This window comes from Sprattus sprattus (assembly GCF_963457725.1).
Source record: "Sprattus sprattus genome assembly, chromosome: 16".
Classification (NCBI taxonomy): Eukaryota; Metazoa; Chordata; class Actinopteri; order Clupeiformes; family Clupeidae; genus Sprattus; species Sprattus sprattus.
Window position 1 is genome coordinate 23,155,591 of NC_137914.1, and position 22,406 is coordinate 23,177,996.

Here is a 22,406-nt window from a genome sequence, read left to right on the forward strand (position 1 = left end):
ATGCCTTGGAGATGCACTGAAATGTAAACTGAAGTGCTTTAGGGCACTGAACTCTCTGGACTGATGGCAACATGCTCAGACGAGTTCACATAATACTGTCTTTGGACACACCCATATTGCCTGAAGAAAACACTACCCAATTTCACATGTTACTAATGCAGATTCCTGAAGTTGCGTTGGTAGCCAAGGTATTAAACCACCAATAATTAGTTGTGTTTCTTCATGACGTTTGGCACTAGAAGAGAAAATGGACACTTTTCACTCAGTTTGAGTCATGCTCAGATAGATCTATTAGATCTGTCTTACCTTCTAACTTTCAGTTACTGTCATTAATTCTTTCAGAAGACAGATAAAGCAGAATGCAGCTCTTTACAGCTTACTTTATGACAAGCTCTGCAAGTCCACATGTCCTATATCTTAAGAGATAAAAGAGACATAGTATGTGGGAAGAATGTCAAGAAAACTGTATAGGCTACTCCACTATGGGCCTATTGTAGTCAAAGATCATAAAAAAAACAGACTCATAACCATAAAGATTGAACACATACTGTGTGTCCTCCTGGTGTTGAAGTTATGCTAGTTAAACAGCCTCAATGACCTTCCTTTGTAGACAAAAGCGGTGTAGCAAGTAGGTGTAATGGTAGCCAGTGGGTACAGTGCTGTGCACTCCCTGACACTTTAAGAGAGGTGTTAGGGACAGATGCTAGAACTATTGGGTTTAAGCACCCTCGCTAGCACACCCACTTCCCATGCCAGAGGCTGCGAGTTTGAGTTTGATGTGGAACTGTGTTGTTTACACAATGCAGGTTACATAGGCTGTGGAGAACACTTCATCTTCCTTAGTAACGTGTCCACCAATCACCAAGGTTTTACATGTTTATACACTTTAAACACTGTTTATACTATCCACTACAAAAAGAAAAGAATGAACTAAAATCATTTCAACTTTTTATTTGTTCTTTGTATTTAAAACAATGATCTATGACCTTTTATGAAAGCAACACCAGGCTAAAGTCTCTGCAAACATCATGTATAATCTCTATATAGGATTGTTATAATGCTAACATTGACAAAGTAATTCCCAAACTAATCCTCACTAATTCTTGGAGCAATATCTAACAATGCTGCCAGAATTCAGATGAATATACAATTTGCATCTTTAAGTTATTTAAGTTAAAAAAAGAGATCTTGGATAGGTCTTGTCAAATACAGGGACTACATAATAGTGCATGACATGAACTTGTTTACAATCAAACTTTGGCATAAAAGGTAAATAGCTAAATAGTAAACTGTAAAATGTTCCAAAAAGTGGATGAATTTGCACACCAATCACAATTTTTTGTGTAATAGCAATTCATGTTTATCCATCAAGAAAAAAAAAGTTGTGAATATAATCTGCTACATTTATGAAAAACTAGTATTGCAGCATCAATGCCGGTTTTGAACCATTTCAATGAGCTATTAAAGGAAAGGAAAGTATGCTGTATATTCTGTGTAAGCGCAACAACCAAGATTAAAGCAGCTGCAAGACATCGTTTTTTTTATATTTAAGCTCTGAGGCTTTGCATTGTGAAAGCTAGCGTGAAGATAGATGCCCTGATAAAACAACCGTCAATAAACAATTTTGGAGACTCATATTTAAGCATATTCTGGCTGCATTAATCAATCAAGAAACTTCAAGACATGGGGCATCATGCCTGCCAAGTATAATTCATGTGGATTGCAGGATTAAGGTAAGGGATGAATTACTTGTCTGTTAAATTTGCAAGAAATGCTAATACTGTTAACAGCCTCCCTAGATTTGATCATGAGAGGAAGCTTTCCCAGACTCATCCTGAAAGTCTGACAAATGGATATATGGCCTAACAGTATGTACAGTGGAATTTGTGTTTTAATGAATATAATGTTTGGTTAACTCTTTTCTCATCTCTTTGTTTTCATCTGTTTGTAGTACAGTTTGTAGTATGTCTTTCCATATATCAATGTAGAAGTATGTGTCCATGATGCGATTAACAGTTGAATTGTAGCAAATGTAAGTAACAACAACGAAATGGTGACGGTGACAGGATCTTCTTAATAACATCCCAAAATAGACAAGAGGGAATCCTTTAGAAGTGTGGGCGAAATTCACAAGCTCACAAGTCTCCACCTGCACAGAGGGGTCCATAAATGATCAGACAGCATCCAGTGATTTTTCTCTTCAGAGCTAATTCCATGTAGAGCTGTACTATCAGCCCCAGTGATACTATTGAGAATTAGACTGCCTTAATAAAGGCAATTCCCCAGAAAAAAAACAACAACATTGTTCACCAGGACGATAAAACACTGGTTACAGAAAGCACCAACATTTAATCTCTTAATGGTGCGTCCAGTTACAATGAGTTCCACTACTTCTGGTGTGACTTGTTTACATTTCAGCAGAAGGTTTGAAAGAACAAAACCTACCATCCATCTTGTCTGTCATCATTCAACAACCTGCATTGATTTGTGGGCAGCTGTTGTGTCTTCATTCACAAATGTGGTCTTGTTCATTCCTTGCTGTTGTAAAAGAACAGACGATTAACAGGATTGTTGATGTTTCTATCATGTTGCAACTAAGCTGTACCGGCATGAATGCACTGATACACTAAAGATCACGGAGATGTGGAAGCTGTCATGCCTTTGGTTAAAGTCAATACTGACATTATGCCAAGGCATCTCTACACATTAGTGTCTACATAACTATTTATATCTTCAAAGAACATTTACATTGATATCGGTCTGATGTTTTGATAGCTTTACCACACTGTTTTTATTACATAGCTCTCTCTCAATAGATAAATATGTGTGTGCAGGTGTGTGTGTTACTAGAGCCTGATAATAATTAAGGGCTGTGTCACCTGTGTACCTATCTTTATCTAAATATCTACACATTAGTGTCTACCCATCTATTTATATCTACATCTCTAAACATGAGTGTCCACCTACCTATTTACATCTACATCTCTACACATTAGTGTCTACTTATCTATTTACATCTACATCTCTACACATTAGTGTCTACGTATCTATTTATATCTACATCTCTACACATTAGTGTCTACTTATCTATTTATATCTACATATCTACACATGAGTGTCCACCTACCTATTGACATCTACATCTCTACACATTCGTGTCTACTTATCTATTTATATCTACATCTCTACACATTAGTGTCTACTTATCCAGGAGAAGGTGGGCAGTGACTGGCCATCACTGCCGACCCGCCAACTTGAGGGCGTTGTGGTTCAGGGTCGAAACGTCCAATGAAAGTTGGTCACCACCTGATGACATCTTCTCCTGGTCAAAAGCTACAGTCACTTCCTAAGTGACTTTAGGAGTTAGCACTTTATTGTGTATAATATAGCTTTTACTCTGGGACACCAGTGACTTCCAGGAAAGGCTGGATGGCAACCAAGGAAGAATGGTGACGCTGGAAAGACAGATGACCTCCAGGAAAGACTGGCGTGGGTGGGTGAGGCTAGCAACCTTACCCACAGCACTCGCAAGAGGGCACCGACCATTGCTACGACACAAATCAATGAGCAATACCCCCAGAGTCTCCCGAGAGGGGGGGAGGATGAGAGACTCAACAGGACGGATTCAACGGTAACGGCTACGGCAAGCACACGGACAACGAGACGGCTCACCCAGACCACACTAACAGGGGAAGTGTTAGAAGTGAAGTGCCATTGCGGGAAGATCTGCAAAAACGCAAGGGGACTTAAGATACATCAATCTAAGACCACCTGCGGGAAAGGGGAAAAACAGATGCAGCGCATGGTGGAGACACCCAGTGAGACGCAGGAGGACTCTTGTCAGGAAGCACCCCACAGCACAGGAGACCTCTCAGCATCTGCTCCACCCCTAAACCAGAGGGTCCCTCCTAACACTACCCCAGGCACCCAACCTACGAGAGAAAGAGTGAAGTGGCCCCCAGCTAACAACAACATTGCGTGGTACCAACTAGACCAGGACCTCGACAGAGTTCTAGAGGCCGCATTGGCAGGATCAGCTGAAAGGAAAATGGACAGCATGACTGCAATTGTTTACACCATGGCCAAAGAGCGCTTTGGCACTGAGGAGAAGAAAGGAAGCGGCAAGGCACCCAGAAAACAGACCAACAGAAGGGCAAGAGAGATTACGCAGTTGAGAGGAGAAATCAAGACTCTTAACAAGCAATACAAACAGGCTAGTTCCAAAGAGAAGGAGGGCATCAAAGACCTGACCACTGAACTTCGAGGGCAACTGCGCAGACTAAGAAGGGCTGAGAGGTCTCTGAGACTGAGAAAGGAGAAGGAGGTTAAGCGTGCTCAGTTCATCAAGGACCCCTACAGGTTCACAAAAACCTTGTTGGGGGAAGCAAGATCTGGGAGACTGACCAGCCCTAAAGAAGCTGTGGAAGAGTTCCTCAAAGAAAGCCACAGTGACACTCTTAGAGGCCAAGCTTTGGACGTACACCAAATGATTGGAGGGAGTGAAACTCCGGAGGAAGAGCTTGACACAAAAGAGCCAACATGGAGAGAAGTCCACGACATTGTACAGAAAGCCCGGTCATCATCTGCCCCAGGACCTAGCTCTATACCCTACAAGGTTTACAAGAGATGCCCAATGCTTCTGCGCAGGCTATGGAACCTGTTGCGGAGGCTATGGACAAAAGGCATAACTCCATCATCTTGGAAGAGAGCAGAAGGGTGCTTTGTACCAAAGGAAATGGACTCCTCTGAAATAGGCCAATTCCGAACCATTTCTCTCCTGAGCGTGGAATGCAAAATATTCTTCTCAGTCCTGGCACGGAGGCTGACCATGTACATGATTAAGAATAAGTATGTCGACACCTCAATCCAAAAAGGAGGCATCCCAGGCTCCCCTGGATGTTTGGAGCACACAAGCATCCTCAGCCAGCTGATCCGTGAGGCCAAGGAGAGCAAAGGAGACCTAACAGTCGTCTGGCTCGACTTGGCCAACGCATATGGTTCAATACCTCACGACCTCATCAACACAGCAATGGAGCATTACCATATCCCCCAACACATCAGGGGAATGATCACCACCTACTTCAGTGGATTCAAATTACGGTTCCAGACCACCCAGTTTACAACACAGTGGCAGGACCTGGAAAAGGGGATCGTAACGGGCTGCACCATCTCCCCCATCTTGTTTGTTATGGGAATAAACCTTCTCATAACAGCGGCAGTGAAGGAATCCAGAGGGCCAATAATGGAGTCTGGCATTCGCCAACCTCCACTTAGAGGCTTTATGGATGACCTTACCATCACAACTGCAACCCATGTGCAAACAAGGTGGATCCTGAAGGCACTCGACGACGTGGCAACGTGGGCTTGAATGAAGTTCAAGCCTAAGAAGTCGAGAAGCTTGGTGATCAGGAATGGTAAGGTAACAAACAGGTTCCAACTTCAAATCCAGGGGGAACTCATACCACCGATTGAGGATAACCCAATAAAATGCCTGGGCAAGTGGTACGACTCATCACTCAAGGACAAAGCCAGTGTTTTAAGGACCGAGAAGCAGGCAGAAGAGTGGCTGCTGAAGATAGAGAGCTCAGGCCTACCAGGCAAGTTCAAGACCTGGCTGTTCCAGCATGGCCTGCTTCCAAGACTTCTGTGGCTCCTGACGATTTACGAGATTCCTATGACAGCGGTTGAAGGAATTGAGAGGAAAGTGAACAAACATCTCCGCAAGTGGCTTGGTATTCCACCAAGCTTCACGTCAGTAGGGCTGTACATCAGGTCAGGACAGCTACAGCTACCCCTATCATCGGTGGTCGAGGAGTTCAAGGTGGCAAAGTGCAGGATAGTGATGATGCTCAGAGATTCCACCGACAAGATGGTTAGAGGCGCAGGTGTCACCACAAGATCTGGGCGCAAATGGGCGGCAGCCACACAAGTGGAACAGGCAGAAAGCCGGCTGAAGTTGAAGGACATCATCGGGAACCCGTGCACTGGGCGGCAGGGACTAGGGTCCACCCATTTCCAACAATGGACGAAAGCCGACCCAAGGCAGAGGAGAGACATGGTCCAAGCCGAGGTCCGGCAGCTAGAGGAGGAGGGGAGATGGTCTAAGGCTGTGGAGCTTGGTGTTCAAGGAGCCTGGACGAAGTGGGAACTTCCAAAGCGCAAGATCACCTGGCCTGAACTCTGGAGACTGGAGCCTTTCCGAATCTCGTTCTTGCTCCGCTCAGTGTACGACACCCTTCCAACTCCAACAAACCTGTACAGGTGGGGAATGAGGGAGGACCCACAGTGCAGGTTATGTGGGGAGAGAGGAACAATGGCGCATATTCTGGCAGGATGTAAGACTGCTCTTAGCCAGGGGAGATACCGTTGGCGCTACGACAAGGTCCTCAGAGCACTGGCCGACATCTTGGAGCAGGAGAGACGGAAAAAGCACCAACCTCAGTCGAGACCAACACCATCCATCCAGTTCATCAGGGAGGGGGAGAAACCATCATCCTCCAAGAAGACCAAGAAGGGCCTACTGCAGACAGCACCATCATGGGAGATGAGGGTGGACCTGGGAAGGAAACTACACTTTCCCCAGGTCGTCCAAACTTCCCTGAGGCCTGACATGGTCATTTGGTCAGAAGTGGCCAAGAAGATCATCCTGATCGAACTAACCGTCCCGTGGGAAGAAGGATGCGGTGAAGCCTACGAGAGGAAAGCCACTAAGTACCAGGACCTGGTCCAACAATGCAGGGACAAGGGATGGCAGGCCTGGCTATTCCCAGTAGAGGTTGGATGCAGGGGCTTCCCGGCACAGTCTGTGTGGAACACGCTCACAGCGCTGGGAATAAAAGGAAGGGATAGGAAGACAGCTGCCCGTAGGTTGGGGGAAGCCGCAGAGAGAGCCTCTGGCTGGCTCTGGAATAGGAGGGAGGAGTTAAGCTGGGGACCAGGAGGGCGTTGTGGTTCAGGGTCGAAACGTCCAATGAAAGTTGGTCACCACCTGATGACATCTTCTCCTGGTCAAAAGCTACAGTCACTTCCTAAGTGACTTTAGGAGTTAGCACTATAGTAGTAGTAGTTTATATCTACATCTCTACACATTAGTGTCTACTTATCTATTTATATCTACATCTCTACACATTAGTGTCTACTTATCTATTTATATCTACATCTCTACACATTAGTGTCTACTTATCTATTTATATCTACATCTCTACACATTAGTGTCTACTTATCTGTTGACATCTACATCTCTACACATTAGTGTCTACTTATCTATTTATATCTACATCTCTACACATTAGTGTCTACTTATCTATTTATATCTACATCTCTTCACATTAGTGTCTACTTATCTATTTATATCTACATCTCTACACATTAGTGTCTACTTATCTATTTATATCTACATCTCTACACATTAGTGTCTACTTATCTATTTATATCTACATCTCTACACATTAGTGTCTACTTATCTATTTATATCTACATCTCTACACATGAGTGTCCACCTACCTATTGACATCTACATCTCTACACATGAGTGTCCACCTTTCTATTTTTATCTAAATATCTACACATAAGTTTCCACCTATCTATTTACATCTTCATCTACAGACACATTTTGTCTGACTGTCATGTCTGAACCAGGGTCTTAGTTCCATCAGTCAGACTAATTGTCTGTTTAGACTTCCACAAGATTGGAACGTTTCTGAGGTTATATGCCCAATGCACTTTGGGAAGTGTACTATAGGAGGTCATTCAAAATAAACTATAAAAAAAAACCTGAATATGACTGAAGCATTCGATGTTCCAGGGATATCATTGGAATTGGGAAATACTGTGATAATGTGTGAGAAAGAAAGGAGGCTGCTTCTTATTTAATTTGTTTCCTTTCTGCTGTCACTCTGAAAACTTGCCTCCCTGGATTCCTCTCCGATTCGGTTTCACTTATTCAAGGAGGGTGTGGCAGAATGGAAAATGTGTGTATTTTCTGTGTGTGTGTGTGCGAGAGAGAGTGAGAGTGAGAGTATGAGATTGTGTGTGTAAGCTCATGCATGCTGGCATGTGAGTGCGTCTGTGTGTGTGTGTGTGTGTGTGTGCATGCCCTGTGTACTGTGCTGTACTATATTTGTGTGTGTGTGTGTGTGTGTGTGTGTGTGGGGGACTTTGCCTTCACGCGTGGGAGAGAGTGAAAGGGGTGGAGATGGAGTGTGCGAGGAGAAGAGAGGGTGTGTGTCTTTGTATGAGAAGAAAGAGCAAAAGGATCCTCAAAAAAATAAGAACCCTCCACTGACAGACACAGACATGTCTCTGTACCACACCCATCCCTATCTTCCTCTGTCTGCCTGTCTGCATTAAAAAAGGCCTGCCGAGAATCTGTCAAGATGAAAAATCATCCAACAGCCCAGACAACAGCACAACCGCCAATGCAAACATGCATACAAACTTCAAGGTGGGGCAAAGAACCATAGGCCAGCTCTTGTAAATACTCACAGCATATTTTTAGTACTTACAGCATATCTTTAGCACTCACAGGATATAACGTGAGTGGTCCGACTATTAATAAAAAAAAATCTGAATTCAGAGGTGATTTTGATTACCTTCTTCAGGAGGATCTGGATATCCTTCTCGTCCCACAAGCTGTACAGAAGAACAGACGCTGCTTTGCTAGCCTTTGGGAACTTCCTGTTCAGGACAAAAAGGATGCGTTAATGCTTCATTTAAACCCAAACAATTTCCTTAAAGGCACCCAGTGCAACTTTCGAGGCTTAAAAATAAACATTAAATTTCTAGTCATTTTTACACGTAGTAAGTTTCAATAACTCCATACCATTACATATCGACATTCAAGGAGCAGAGATGAGACATTGTTGTGTGGTGAGAACTGATAGAAAATCAATAACAACAACAATCGCCGCCATTTTCTTTATTTATTGGTGCCACCAATAAATAAAGCAGGATTCCAGTCAATGGAAAAATGGCCTCTCCCCACCGGCGATTGTTGTTGTTTACGATTTTCTATCAGTTCTCACCACACAACGACGTCACATCTTTGCTCCTTGAATGTCGATATGTAATGGTATGGAGTTATCAATACTTACTACGTGTAAAAAAGACTAGAAATTGAATGTTTATTTTTCGAGTCTCAAACCTATAAAGTTACACTGGGTGCCTTTAATGTGCATGTATACTGAAATGCAATCACAATTTTAGCACATGCATATCTTTACATTGGAATCAGTCTGATGGCTTGATGGCTTTACCACACTGTTTTTATTACACAGCTCTCTCGCTCCCTCTCTCTCTATATATATACTGTATATATAAATATATAAATATGTGTGGGTGTGTGTGCATTTGAGTGTGTTTATTTATTTTCTCAACAAAGCTTTCATATATGTAAGGTTACTACTGATAGTAATTAAGGGCTGTGTCACATTCATGTGCACACTTTTGAATAAGATGTTTGTGTTTGATTACCATGCCAACACCACAGACCAAAAGCCCTTGACATAAGTTCTTCATACTAAAACTTTACATCTTGCCTGTCCTCACATAGCTCTGTCAAATAGAAAACAAAATGACATAACCAAGATACTGTTACTGTTAATCAACTAAGATGTCAAAAAGATTACACTTAATGCAGAATTATTTTTTTTAACAGTGAAAGGCCTTTTGTGATTTCAATTCTATTTCAGTGCACTGTAGAACAACAGGTACGGTCTCTATGCCTTTTTCCTACAAAAAACACTACATATTTAACCCGAGAGCAAACCAATGGCAGCAGTGGCTTTCTCAAACAACACCGGGTCATTATGTCCACATTAAATGGGCACTCCGTCCTGTTTCTGACTCAGAGCTGTTCAATTGCACCAATAATCAAGTTCATGAAGGAGAGTTAGACTGCATCGTTTGAAAAGACTTGAAGACAATCTGCTTGGGGTGCTGCCTTTTCCAAGCCCGGTGACTGCCTTGTTTTGCATGTGAGTGTCAAACCCCTTTATTTGGAATCCAAATAGAAGAAGAAACAGAAACAAGCTCAAGAACATATGAATGCAAACAAAGCGCCCATCAGCTTGACCCCTTGACCCCCTACAGAAACGCTTCTTACCTATTCTCAGCCAAGTCAGTGAGAGTCTCGACCAGGGCAGCGGTCACTACCCTCTTGCCTACGTCCGGATCGGACATCAGTAGGGTGCGCACAGTGTTGCAGGCAGTGACCACTGTGTCATCACAGTTGCTCATTTCCTTAGGACCAGATGTCAGAAGCATGGCAAGCTGGGGAAGGATTTGCCGCACTGAAAAAAAAAGGCCAACGCAGATACAAACACACACACACACACACACACACACACACACACACACACATATAGACACAGTCACACACCAAGGGAAACAAACTATATCAAAAACTTGCAGAGATTCACATGAGTTCACTCACATAAGTAATACCAAATAATAATAATACCAGCAACTCATGTATATTGATAGGCAATTGATTGACATACAATGAAGTTGTGTTTACCCATATTGTTGTGTAGAGATGTGGTCCTGCTAAGGTTGCCCAGCAGAGACATGGTCGTCTTCTGCAGGCCGGGGTTGGGTGATTTGAGTAAAGGGGAAATCGTCTGCAAGCCATTCAACTTCTGTGCAATGGTTTGACTAATGAGGCTGGACACCTGAAAGAACAGTGAGCAGTTAGTCAAACGATTTTAATCACAGCGGCGATAACGGTCACCCCTGGGATGTGAATCCTAACACGGAAATCAGAATAGTCTTTATTTTCACAAAGAATGTATTACAGTTTTTCACTGTTGCTAAAACCCGTTTTTCAAAACAGTAACGTCTTTCTCAAAACTGCACACAGAAAATTGAAAACCTCACACACAAAATGCTAAACCTGACACTCCCTTTGCAAGATGACTCTTTGCTATCAAATCTCTTAACTGTTCACAAAATTGAACTCGTGTTTTCATTTGGTACACACAGCCATATTTTCAAAACACACACACATACATTCATTTAGTACACACAACTAAGCATTAGCTGCACACTACCAAGCATTTACAGCACACAGAAGTGCAAAATTGAAAACACAATCATCGAAACACACCATATGAATGACAATGACTCATTGAGCCCTTTCTCCTTTTGTAAAATGTATCAGTGTAGGCCTACATTTTTCATAGTCAAACATAAAACAGCAATACCGTTGTTCTCACAAACCATATTTACAATTTTAGTCTCCTGTTCCACCAGATTGTATTGACATAAAATTGTATACAAAATGCTTATAGTTTTTCTCAATTGCTTACACACATTTTTTGAAAGCATGCCTCGTTCTCAAAACTCTAAACACAAATTCCAAAGCAACTAACTGAAAATGCAAAACCCTTTATATCTCCTGGAAAATGGTACTTTGCTTTCAAAAAATATTGAAAGTGTGTTTTCTTCCTCCACAGTGTGGTTCTCTTTCAGTCCTGCAAAATACAAATACTGTGAGCACACTACGTATATTATATTGATATGCAGTATTACAGTACACAAGGCAAACAGATTTCGTACTTGTTCTCCATCCTGAAGGTTCTAATGAAAAACCATGAAAACATGGTCTACCACAGCGGCCCAAATCTCATTAGAGATGACCATTCTCCTTCTTCTTTCTCCTGATCCTCCTCCTTCTTCACCTTGTCCTCATTCTGTTCCTCCTCCTTGTCCTCCTCTTCCTTCTCTCTGTCCTCCTACTCTTCAACCTCCTACTCCTCCTCCTTCTTGTCCTCCTCTTCTTCCTCCTCTCACTCTTACCCCTCTCCTTCTCTGATTGTGGATCTTTTCAAAGTTTTCAATAGTTTATCCAACAAAACAGAGGCTCAAGACACTTTAATGGTGCAGTCCTCACTGCAAATTGGTCAAAAGACCTGAAAGTTTAGAGATTTGACTATTTGTGGTTTGCAGGTTGATGCTTTGAGATTTTACTTGAAAATTGTGTGCAACAACAGAACTTTGTGTACACTGTTTTGACAACAACGTGATGTGTAATTGACATCAGTGTGTTCACAAGGAAAATCGGACTCTAATGTAGATAAGGGAATCTTAAGTATTTCCCACTTGGGGCGAGCGATTGATACATGACGTGAAGGTTGTGCAGATTGTGCCGAATTTTAGCTTTATACTTTTTAACAATAGTGAAAAACTGTAAGCAATTTAACACATTTTAAGAGAGCTAGTCACTTTTCACAAATTCAAAAAGGTTGAACTAACAACATATAGGAGAACTACCGACCCAAACACACCAGGTTCACTAGTCATTTTCAGATTCTACGGAGCCACGATGCTTCGGTCTAACAACAGAACACTGTTGTAGTTAAGCCAACACATACAAGCACTGTTCCACAAATCAATCAAAAAGTCGGTAGACTCCACTTCACACAAATCTATTGTCTCAAGCACAGGGTGTACCCAGCGTTCCTGAATAGAACCAATTGTTGCAGTGATTCATCACACTTCAAACCACTTCCTCTTCTGTTGACCTTACCTGGCTCTTGTTGGCAGTGAGGTTTTGCAGAGCACCGCAGCAGGCCTCCAGCGTGGCGTCCTTCTGACTGGAGCCCAACAGGGACAGGTACGTCTGGATGGTCTTGGAGTGGTAGAGCAAACTCATGCCCTTAGGGTCGCTTTCGTCAATCAGTGGAACGCTAAAGGCATTCTGTCAAGTTGGATGATCACAGTTAAAAATGCATTGATGAACTGTATGCTCTTACCAGGTTTGGCACACAGTCTAAATGGGCTTCATACGTATAATAGACCCAGCTGATCAAGAGTATTGACAGGTTATGTGGAGGCTATGGGGACATTTATCAAAAAATGTCATAAAATAACCTTGCTGATTTTTTTGTGGTTACTGTTACTGATAGTCTCTACATTGTTTTATAATAAAGGCTGAAGACTGAGATTACTGTTAAGTAATGAAGCTACTTAAAACTATTTGTAGAATTATAATAAACTCATTCAGATGGGGACTCATACATTACAGATCTGATTGTGTGTTACCTCCTTATGTAATACAGATCTGATTGTGTGTTACCTCCTTATGTAATACAGATCTGATTGTGTGTTACCTCCTTATGTAATACAGATCTGATTGTGTGTTACCTCCTTATGTAATACAGATCTGATTGTGTGTTACCTCCTTATGTAATACAGATCTGATTGTGTGTTACCTCCTTATGTAATACAGATCTGATTGTGTGTGACCTCCTTATGTAACACAGATCTGATTGTACGTTACCTCCTGGATCTTTTTGCTTTTGGGACTGAAGCAGCCTATGGTTGAGGACTCTTTGGTGGCATTGCCCCTCGTTTCAGCTGGTTCAAACTGCTCAGGGGCCTCAGTCTCCAGCTGGTATGTCAAGTTGTGCAGGATACACACACAGTTCTCCACCGACTGTATGAAGCAACCGAATAGCAACAACATGTTCTCAGCTGTACATAGCCAAACACTTTAACTTGCAATAACTGACTGAAAAATGTCTGTGTCTCAAAAACAGCTCTAATTAACACAGTATTGCTTGATACCCTGAAATATGGGGTTGGAAAGAGACCTAAATAACAACCCTAGATACACGGTACATGATATGACATGACATGATTATATTTGAAGATAGTAATATCATATTGGTCAAGTTTCCATTTGAAAAAACAAAACTTACTCAATCAACAGTCTGACTAACCATCAGCCAATGCTGCACTGGGAACTGACTGACAGCAGCTCATGACTGCGACAGATAATAGTGACAGTGAGTTTTTGTTTGTTGGCTTACCATGTCATCCACACTGTCAATGGCCACACAGGACTGCACGTACGTGACGATGGAGTCGATAAGGCCGTGGCAGCCCCGCATCGCCTGCCTCTCCACCTTACTGGAACAACTCAGGTTGCTGTTGAATAAGCCAAGGCTTAGTTATAACACTAAGCTGATACTATAGATATTGCAAGATTCCATCAACATTCCATGCCCTTACTGTTCTAACCATTCTACCTTGTACCTCCAAAGCGTGCTGTCTCCATGTCTGTCACACTCTGCTACCTATATGCTCTTTTGCCCATAGTGTGCTGTCTGGGTGGCTGAGGGGTGATGTTAGACACTTGAGAAAATTCGAGCGGTGCTTCAGAGGCCATCCGACACGATCGGAAGGCTGTCCCAGGTGCTCAAAGGTGTGGTCCCAACTCAAGGAGGGAGTTTTAGGGCGTGCCTCGTCGGATCGGAGAGCACGATCGGACAAGCATGTGAGCGCCTTTAGTCATCGTAGAACGGCAGTGGTTTCACACTTACACAGGGAACCTCTAGAGAAAGTTGGCTGAAAGACTAATACTTTCCTGTCATGTCTACTGACAACACAATGTATATGTGTGTGGTAGATAGTTCAGTGGTGGAATGGTAAGTAATCAATCTCTGCCTCTTTGTCAAGCACATCCATAAATGCCCAATGGTATCTAATAATGACACTGATTTTGACACTTTCGTTCTTAATGAAACAACACCATCCAGCTTAAAATCACATTGCTGATGTTTATCCCAGGCAGCCTAGACAGAAGGTAAGGTAAACACCTTTATCAGTATATTTTTCCTGCTCTACCAGTTGAGCTATCAAGGATTTTGAGGTACACTTATCCGTTAGTCTTTAAAACTATACCTCAAGTCATGACACTAGATCCATTGAACCATCTACCAAAATGAAAAAGACTGAGCCATGTACAAATGACCATAACAGACACATACTTCATATATAATCAATAATCAATGATTCCATTATAAAACTGCTTTAACCCAGTCGATAGTTTGGTTATGCAATCTCTGTACCCAACAATGGAAACAGGTGTTATTTTGCTGGGTCTAGCAAACCTGCCGGACTACTTTCGGTTTGACCAAAACTGGACGAGAACTCTGCTCACAGGACGCTGTCGGGGGTAAGTGATGCATGATTGCATGACACTGGTGACGGGGAAGCCATACAGATTCATGTCTTAAAAACCGAACTATCCCTTTAACAGTTAACAGACAATAACAACCTTTCTTTAGCTGCGCAGTCATAGACGCGAATGAAACTAAACTAGTTCAAACTCAAATGGCAAGCTGAAGCGTATCCAGCACAGTATGATTCACTCTGGAAAGCTTTGCCATGGAGCTGGCGAAATGCAAATATCTGTTCTCACAAGATATAATTCCCAATGGAGACACAATGATATTAGTTATTCGTTGTCCTTACCGCATACAGCCGGTAGCACTGTGGAACACTTCTGGGTCTCCGTAGTTACTGACGCTGGTGTCGGACCAGCACGTGTAGGGCCCCACAATGCTCTCTGTGAGAACTGGTAGGGCCGTTTTTATCAGACTGGGCTTCAGCTCATCTGCTGATGACAGGTTCCACAGAAGGCCTGGCCAACAGACAGAGCACATATTAACCCTAACCTAACTTAAAATAGTGCCTGCTCATCATATTATCCTAATTTAAAGATGCTGTTGGAAGCTACAAAATAACATTATGGGAGAACATTCATAGAGGTCATGCAAAGCTCACCATAACAACCAACCAACAATCATGAATTAATAAGTTCCAATTCATAATTAAACATTTAGTGTTGTGTGTCTTTTTTTCGGTAACAGTTTATTTGGATAGTTCATAACCAAACCCAACCCCTAACCTTAACCTTGACCATACATTGTAGTGAACAGAGTTACAACAAATAGTTTGTTTATAATTTGAACATCTGTAGATAGTTTATAGGGGACTATCCAAATAAAGTGTGACCCTTTTTTTTCAGATCAGGGCAGGTTTTATGCCTGGTCTAAATAGATACATTTTAAGGTGACAGCCATCTGGATTTGCAAATCACAATTGTTGTCAACACAACCACTGACTTTAGCCAACAAAAGAAGCTAAGGGCAGCCACTTAGCTCCGTACCTGTGAGCTGCTTCAGAATGAAGGTGGAGTTTGTTTCCTTGAGCAGGACCAGAGCCTCGTCCGTGCCCCCACAGCGGTTCACTTCCAGCTTATTATCGTTGTTCATGAACACGAGGTTCCGCAGGGCGGCGGCAGCAGTCTGCTGGACCTGAGAGGTTGTATTCTGCAGCAGAGCCACCAGAGGAGGGATCCCCCCCAGCTGCAGGACCTTATATGGACACACACACACCCATGTAAACAGGTGGAAACACACACACACATAGACACATACATACATACACACAAACAAACACACGCACACACACACACACACACACACACACACACACACACACACACACACACACACACACACACACACACACACACACACACACACACACACACACACACACACATCCATGCACACACATAGACACACACATAGACACATACATACACACACACACAAAATACACAGACAGACACATAAACACACATGCCTACTTGTCAATTCAGCCACACACAAAATAGTTCAGTCTAGTACAATCCTATTTATATGCACATTTTTATTAATTAGCTCTGTAAAACTTACACAGCAGCTCACTGACTTTATAACGAGACACTAATCCACAAAAAAAGACAGCTAACTAACTATAATTCCTGAGCTACTCATAATGTGCTGTCCAATAAACTACTCAAAAAGCCACTTGTGTCATAATCACATTTAAACTGAATGTTCTTAGCAATATTATTATTATCACTTATACCATATTTTGGGCCTCTAAATAGCAGGCTTGCACTTCCTTTGGAAGTTAACTAATTCCAAGCAGCATGTGATAAAGCATGTTTGGCATAAATGATCGTATGCACAGATGAGGGTTAAGACTGCAACGCTCACGATAAAAACATATTACACAAAGCACCATGGCAACGAAACATCAAAATAAAATAAAAAGATCAAAATAAAACAACTAAAGAAAGTTGAATACTCATGAATCTGTGACTAATGTTAGGAGACAGACAGGTTCAGCAAAGCAAACACCATACAGCAATCTCTCACTGGTTACCAACAGTATATGACAGACGGTAACATGAGTAAGCAAACAGAAACGCAATGAGAAACGCCCAACTGATCAACTGAGTGCCTGAGATCTGGTCAGCCGTACCTCCTGCTTGGGCTTGGCCTCCTTAAAGGTGCTGTGTTGGATGTAGGATGCTCCCCATAGCTGATAATTCCCCTCTTCTTTGGAGAGATACTCCACCGCCTCTCTCATTGTCATGTCTGGCATACTGCTGAGAGGGTTTCCCCTGCCCAAGGGACCACAACATAATACTCTTTCAAAACATGACTTTAAATATGACAGATAACTGACCTCAGAAAGGCAAGGTAATTGTGAAAACTGTGTGAAACTAAATCAACCCTTTCTCAGTCCCTGTGTCTGTGTTTTGAGTTCTTATATGTGTGCATGGCATCTTCCTCTTGCTTTTGCGTGTATGTGTGTGTGTGTGTGTGTTCCTCTTGCTTTTGTTTGTACTGAAAGTGCCAGTGTGGACACCAACATGATGGCATTCCACAAATCTACATCTACAAGTATATTATGCTATAGTCCAAGAGTGAACATCCAGAGAAGAAAATCCAACAAAAACAAAACCACAGACACAAACATTAAACGCAAGCTTTGGGATTTTTCAACCTGGGCCCTATTTTTAACGTTTTTTTCTTTGGTAGAAATTAACGATTAAAATCAATTCCGTATTAAGTAAGAATGCTATAACAGGCAATTTCAATATGGTTATACACTGTAATACTCTGGGGCGAGCATCCGTGGCAGTTTAACTTTATAACTGTAAAGAAACTGTACAAAATTACTTAATTTTCTATAGAAACAGAAACTTAAACAACAGACTCTAGTAGAAACTAAATGGCTTTGACTCTATGAACTCTATCGCGACATGGTCTTATCAAATGCCGCCGTATTAGTCATCACAGTCCTTAAGCCCTTGTAGAATGGCGCATTTTACTAAGCATCACTCATCACTCACCCGGCCACCTCAGTTTTAGCCCTGACGACGGATATCTTGGTCTCCACCAGGCCTGGGTTTGACGGCGTTCTGACGATCTGAGAGCGTTGCGGTGTGGTCTGTGTGGTGGTGACCACCTGGCTGCTGACAAACTCGTTGGTGGAGTGTATACTGGCATTGGTGGCCCTAGTCTGCTTGGCAGAGGTCTGCCCGGTGGCACGCTTCAGCATGTGGGGGGGGACCAGGGCCGGGTCACTGATGCTGGACTTGATCCCATTGTGTACCAGAGGCTTGGGTGACAGGGGAGCCTGGGGCCAGTTGGAGGCTTGGAAACGCTGCTCTTGGACGGTGCCGTTTACCTGCCTCCTGGTCTTTGTGGAGAGCGTACGGCTCTTCTGCTGGAGAAGCTAAAGGAGACAGAGAGAAAATTATTGCTATTAAAGGTACAGCCTGCGATTCTAATCCAATATACTTTTTGTTGAATTCAGAGAATGACTCCTCACGGTCCTCTAACTGTCTGTTCAGTGTATGCACTTAAACAAACTTGTGTTCATGCACAGTGTTGCTGATGTAAATGGGGAACAAACATAGTGGTCTGGATCGAGCCATAAGCAACTCCAGCCAATCAACCATCAAACCTTTAACTAAGCTGTTGTTGCCAAGCACCTACTGAGAACCTGAGATGAAATACAGACCATAATACTGCTCATTATAACACGGGTAGATGGAATTATAACACGGGTAGATGGAATCCACCATTCTGAGAGTTGGTTCCGGGGTGTGCTATATTCTACGGTATAGTAACTGTACGACCTGTTTTCATCTACCTGAGCGTTCCATATCAGTACGCACTCAAAAGGAAATATCTATCCAAGATGGCGGCGTGTTGTGGCTAAAGTAGTGGGGAATGTTTCATGTGAATTAAGCTATCTACACGACTTTTTATATGTCTAAATTGACTCGGTTAGTTGTTTCTGTGCTACGCGAATGTTGCAGAGTATTGAAAGTCTTTACTGAAAGTCTCGAATATTATTTGTAGTTGACTTTTAGCGCTTAGACCAAAAACCTATTTGAAACACACGTAGCTTTTGTGCTAGGTCTAACAGACTCTAATCTGTTTACGAGAAAAGGTTTGCTTTTCACATCAGACTGATGCCAAGTCATTATGAATTGTGACTGTTTTGTGTGAAAGTTCAGTTCAGTGCACAGAGAGTGTTTCGAGAGATTTGATTGATCCTATTTGGGATATTGCATTGTATCGTCCCCTCGAGGAGTGCTTTGTTCAGTTTCACAGTTTGAATTTGATTGATTTAATTAATTAACAATGAAGGGATTTCTTGTGGATGGAGAAACAAGTTGTAACAAAAAGAAATATTAGGTAATGTCAGTGATCTCAGACATGCCTAGCTTACTTAGGTCATTATAGACAGAGAGACAGTTTCCGAGTATTTATCAGTAAACATAGTTATCTTTGATTGCTTTTCTAAGCCAACCACTTATGCTTTGTGCCAAAGCTCCAGGCACCTAGCAACCATTCTTATAATAAATAAAACTACAACTTCTCCACATGCTTGTCTTTAATTAAATCAATTCAATTAAAACTGTGAAACTAAACAAAGCACTCCTCGAGGGGACAATAGAATGCAATAGGCCTATCCCAAATGGGATCAATCCAATCTCTCAAAACACTCTATGTGCACTGAACTGAACTTTAACACAAAACATTCACAAATCATAATGACTGGGCTTGAGTCTGGTGTGAAAAGACAACCTTTTCTCGTAAACAGATGAGAGTGGAGGTAAGGAAGGTAAGGCTTACCACAACTAAATATCTCTTCATGTTTGTTTAGTTTTATTCAGCAGGGTGAAAATGTACTCTTGATTTGAAATAAGATGTATTGGTTTCACCTGACAACCAGAAATTCCTACCAACCAAAATGAATCTGCATTCATAACCAAAAGTTCTTCTCAATTTATTAGTGATGGGGTACACACAAAATCTCTGAAATGTCCCATGGGCAAATGTAGCTCATCTCGTATTCCTAAATTAAAAGGCTCTTCCAGGAGCTAAAATGACAGGGGTCTAGTGAAGGCACTAGTAATTTCAGCCATATCCAGACAGCAAACGGAACCTATTATTCACCATGTGGTTAAAAACCTCTCAAGTTCTTTCAGACACAATGCCAGATCTAAAGTGGAACAGTGCCTGTTTTGGTTAGAAATACATTTTACTCTGACACTCATTCAGACTTAAACATAATGGTTATGCCTTTATGCACAATTGTGCAAACATGTAGACTTTATGCACACGTTTAAACTTTGGGGTTTACCATGCACTCAAAACTACCCATGATCCTTCAAACAAAAGCCCCTTAAGGGTGGATAAGAAGATGAGCGCACCATGTGCCAGCTCTCTGGATGAGGATTCCAAACCACATGTGGGCCTACAGCCTGCCAGCCAATTTGGCTAAACATTCAAACACCAAAATCTATTATGATATCAGTTTGATTTACGAGTTTATTTATTCAATCTCACTACACACCCTCTCCCTCGCTTTACTTATTAAAGTAAAAACGGTCTACATCACACAAAAGAGAGAGAAGGGATATTCATCCAAAAGTATAGCTCATCGTAGCAGTGAAATCAGAGAGATACATGGCTGTAACATGACTGTTACTTCTTTTAAATTTCCATCACATTCATGCTCATACAGATACCATGCTTTCCATACATTCAAAGTTTAGTAATATGTTAATAAAAAATAAATAATTAGAAAAGAACATTATTCTTTCCTTGCCTGTACCACATAAAGTGGGGTCTATCCAAAGAGGTGCTGTCTGACCTTACCGTTTTACTGTGGCCACCCACTACAACCGACTTGCTCCTTCCAAAGACGCTGCCATTCATGGTTGTAGGTGAGAACCTGAAGGTCAAAGACTCTGAGGTCGCTGAGGATGATGGACCTGGATGAGGCAATGTGTACCAAACAAGGGAGGGTGTGAGAAAGAGACAGTTGGGCTCTTGTGTTATGTCTGTGATTTTCAATAGCTATATTATTACGCCTATATTGTATGGTTGTTTCACTTTTCAATGGATGTAATGAAATATTAGTAGTTTTAGTTTTTTTAATTTAAAAAGCAAAAAAAAAACTACATTATTTACATGTATATCAACCAGATGCATCCTACTTTATTTGTAATCCACCACTTTCTCATAGTATTTTGTTAGTGGATAAGAATCATTTGTACAGTCTTTCTCGGAAATGGTGTTTGATTATCTGAAATGTAGATCTACATTTGGATAATGCATTTCAAATAACATCTGGTATCTATGTGATCGTGTCTTTCTGGTCTACAGAATGAAATGCTGTCTTGCATTGCATAACGCATAACTAATAACAAAATGGTAAGCAAGTTTCGCGGAAGAGGCCACAACAGCCCAGTTTCACATTATGAGAGTGGAAAGCCTATCAAGCTGCATAATGAGGTGAAGTTTAAAAATGCTAAGCCAAATTTACTGAGCTCATAAATGATACACCTCATCGGCACGATCGCCGTCACAGCCAGTCAGCACTTGTTTTCAGGCAGTTTTGTTGCATGGCTTATAACGGCTTATTCCGTAGCTATACAAAAGTTCAGCAATAACTTACTTGTGGGCGAGAGGGATCCATTTTTAAGTTGTTTCGACTTGTTTCTCTTTAAAGTGAAAACTTGATCCAGAACACGTTGCTGTCCTGTGCGTAGTTTGTTATCTGACGGCAGGGCGAGAGACGTATCCTCGCTCTTTCCAAGGGATATCGCTGAACGCAACGGATCAACCGTCATTTTTTCGGTGAAATAATGCCGAATGCCGAAAGAACGCCGTATTTCCTAACAATTATCAATAGAATGATTTTTCATGAGGAGATCAAGGCTACACTGCGCAGCAACAATTATCCTGTACCTATGTGTGTAGACCACACCTATGCCACGCCTTGGGTAGGTAGGTGTGGCGTGCAATTTCTCGAAGGAAAGCCTGTTGACAGCGGCCCCTTCTGAAAGATGAGTCGATATGCAATATGGTTGGCACTGCCTACTGTTTTATTACAGTGCATGAAATGCCCTGTATTGTTATTCCTAGGCTTCTTCTTCTTCTTCTTATTCTTCTCACCTTTTTTCTGCGATTAATTCAGCCCGAACCGCTTAACGTAGACATTTCATTCAAACTGTGTCGCGTAGGTCTTGTAAAGGACACTTATGCTATGTATTTTTCACTTTTCTAAACTTTATACTTTTTAAGATATTAAATAAAAACGAATCTAAATTTTCCCATTGACTTACATTGGGCCATTATGACATCATAATAGGGTCTTTAAACTGGCTTGCACCTGTGCTTCACTGACACCTGCGCCAAATCAAAGGAACCTCTTCTCTGTCCCTCTCAATTTAACTGTAACTAGGAACATTA

General features: G+C 41.9%; 1 protein-coding gene across 1 annotated transcript; it reads right to left on the bottom strand.

Annotated features, from left to right (window-relative positions):
• Nucleotides 1–2,071: 2,071 nt before the first annotated feature.
• pkp1a (plakophilin 1a) lies at nt 2,072–21,784 on the bottom strand (the record flags this gene model as incomplete). The annotated part of the gene is made up of 20 exons (XM_080853848.1): nt 2,072–2,149; nt 2,446–2,538; nt 3,673–3,726; nt 5,296–5,437; nt 5,595–5,672; nt 5,768–5,900; nt 6,150–6,253; nt 6,716–6,903; nt 8,535–8,676; nt 10,103–10,289; nt 10,517–10,670; nt 12,527–12,697; nt 13,280–13,435; nt 13,812–13,929; nt 15,259–15,427; nt 15,956–16,163; nt 17,104–17,245; nt 17,981–18,366; nt 20,808–20,923; nt 21,610–21,784. The coding sequence occupies 19 exons, from the start codon at nt 21,782–21,784 to the stop codon at nt 2,464–2,466; spliced, it is 2,898 nt and encodes a 965-aa protein (XP_080709974.1). The 3' UTR covers nt 2,072–2,149; nt 2,446–2,463.
• Nucleotides 21,785–22,406: the final 622 nt, after the last annotated feature.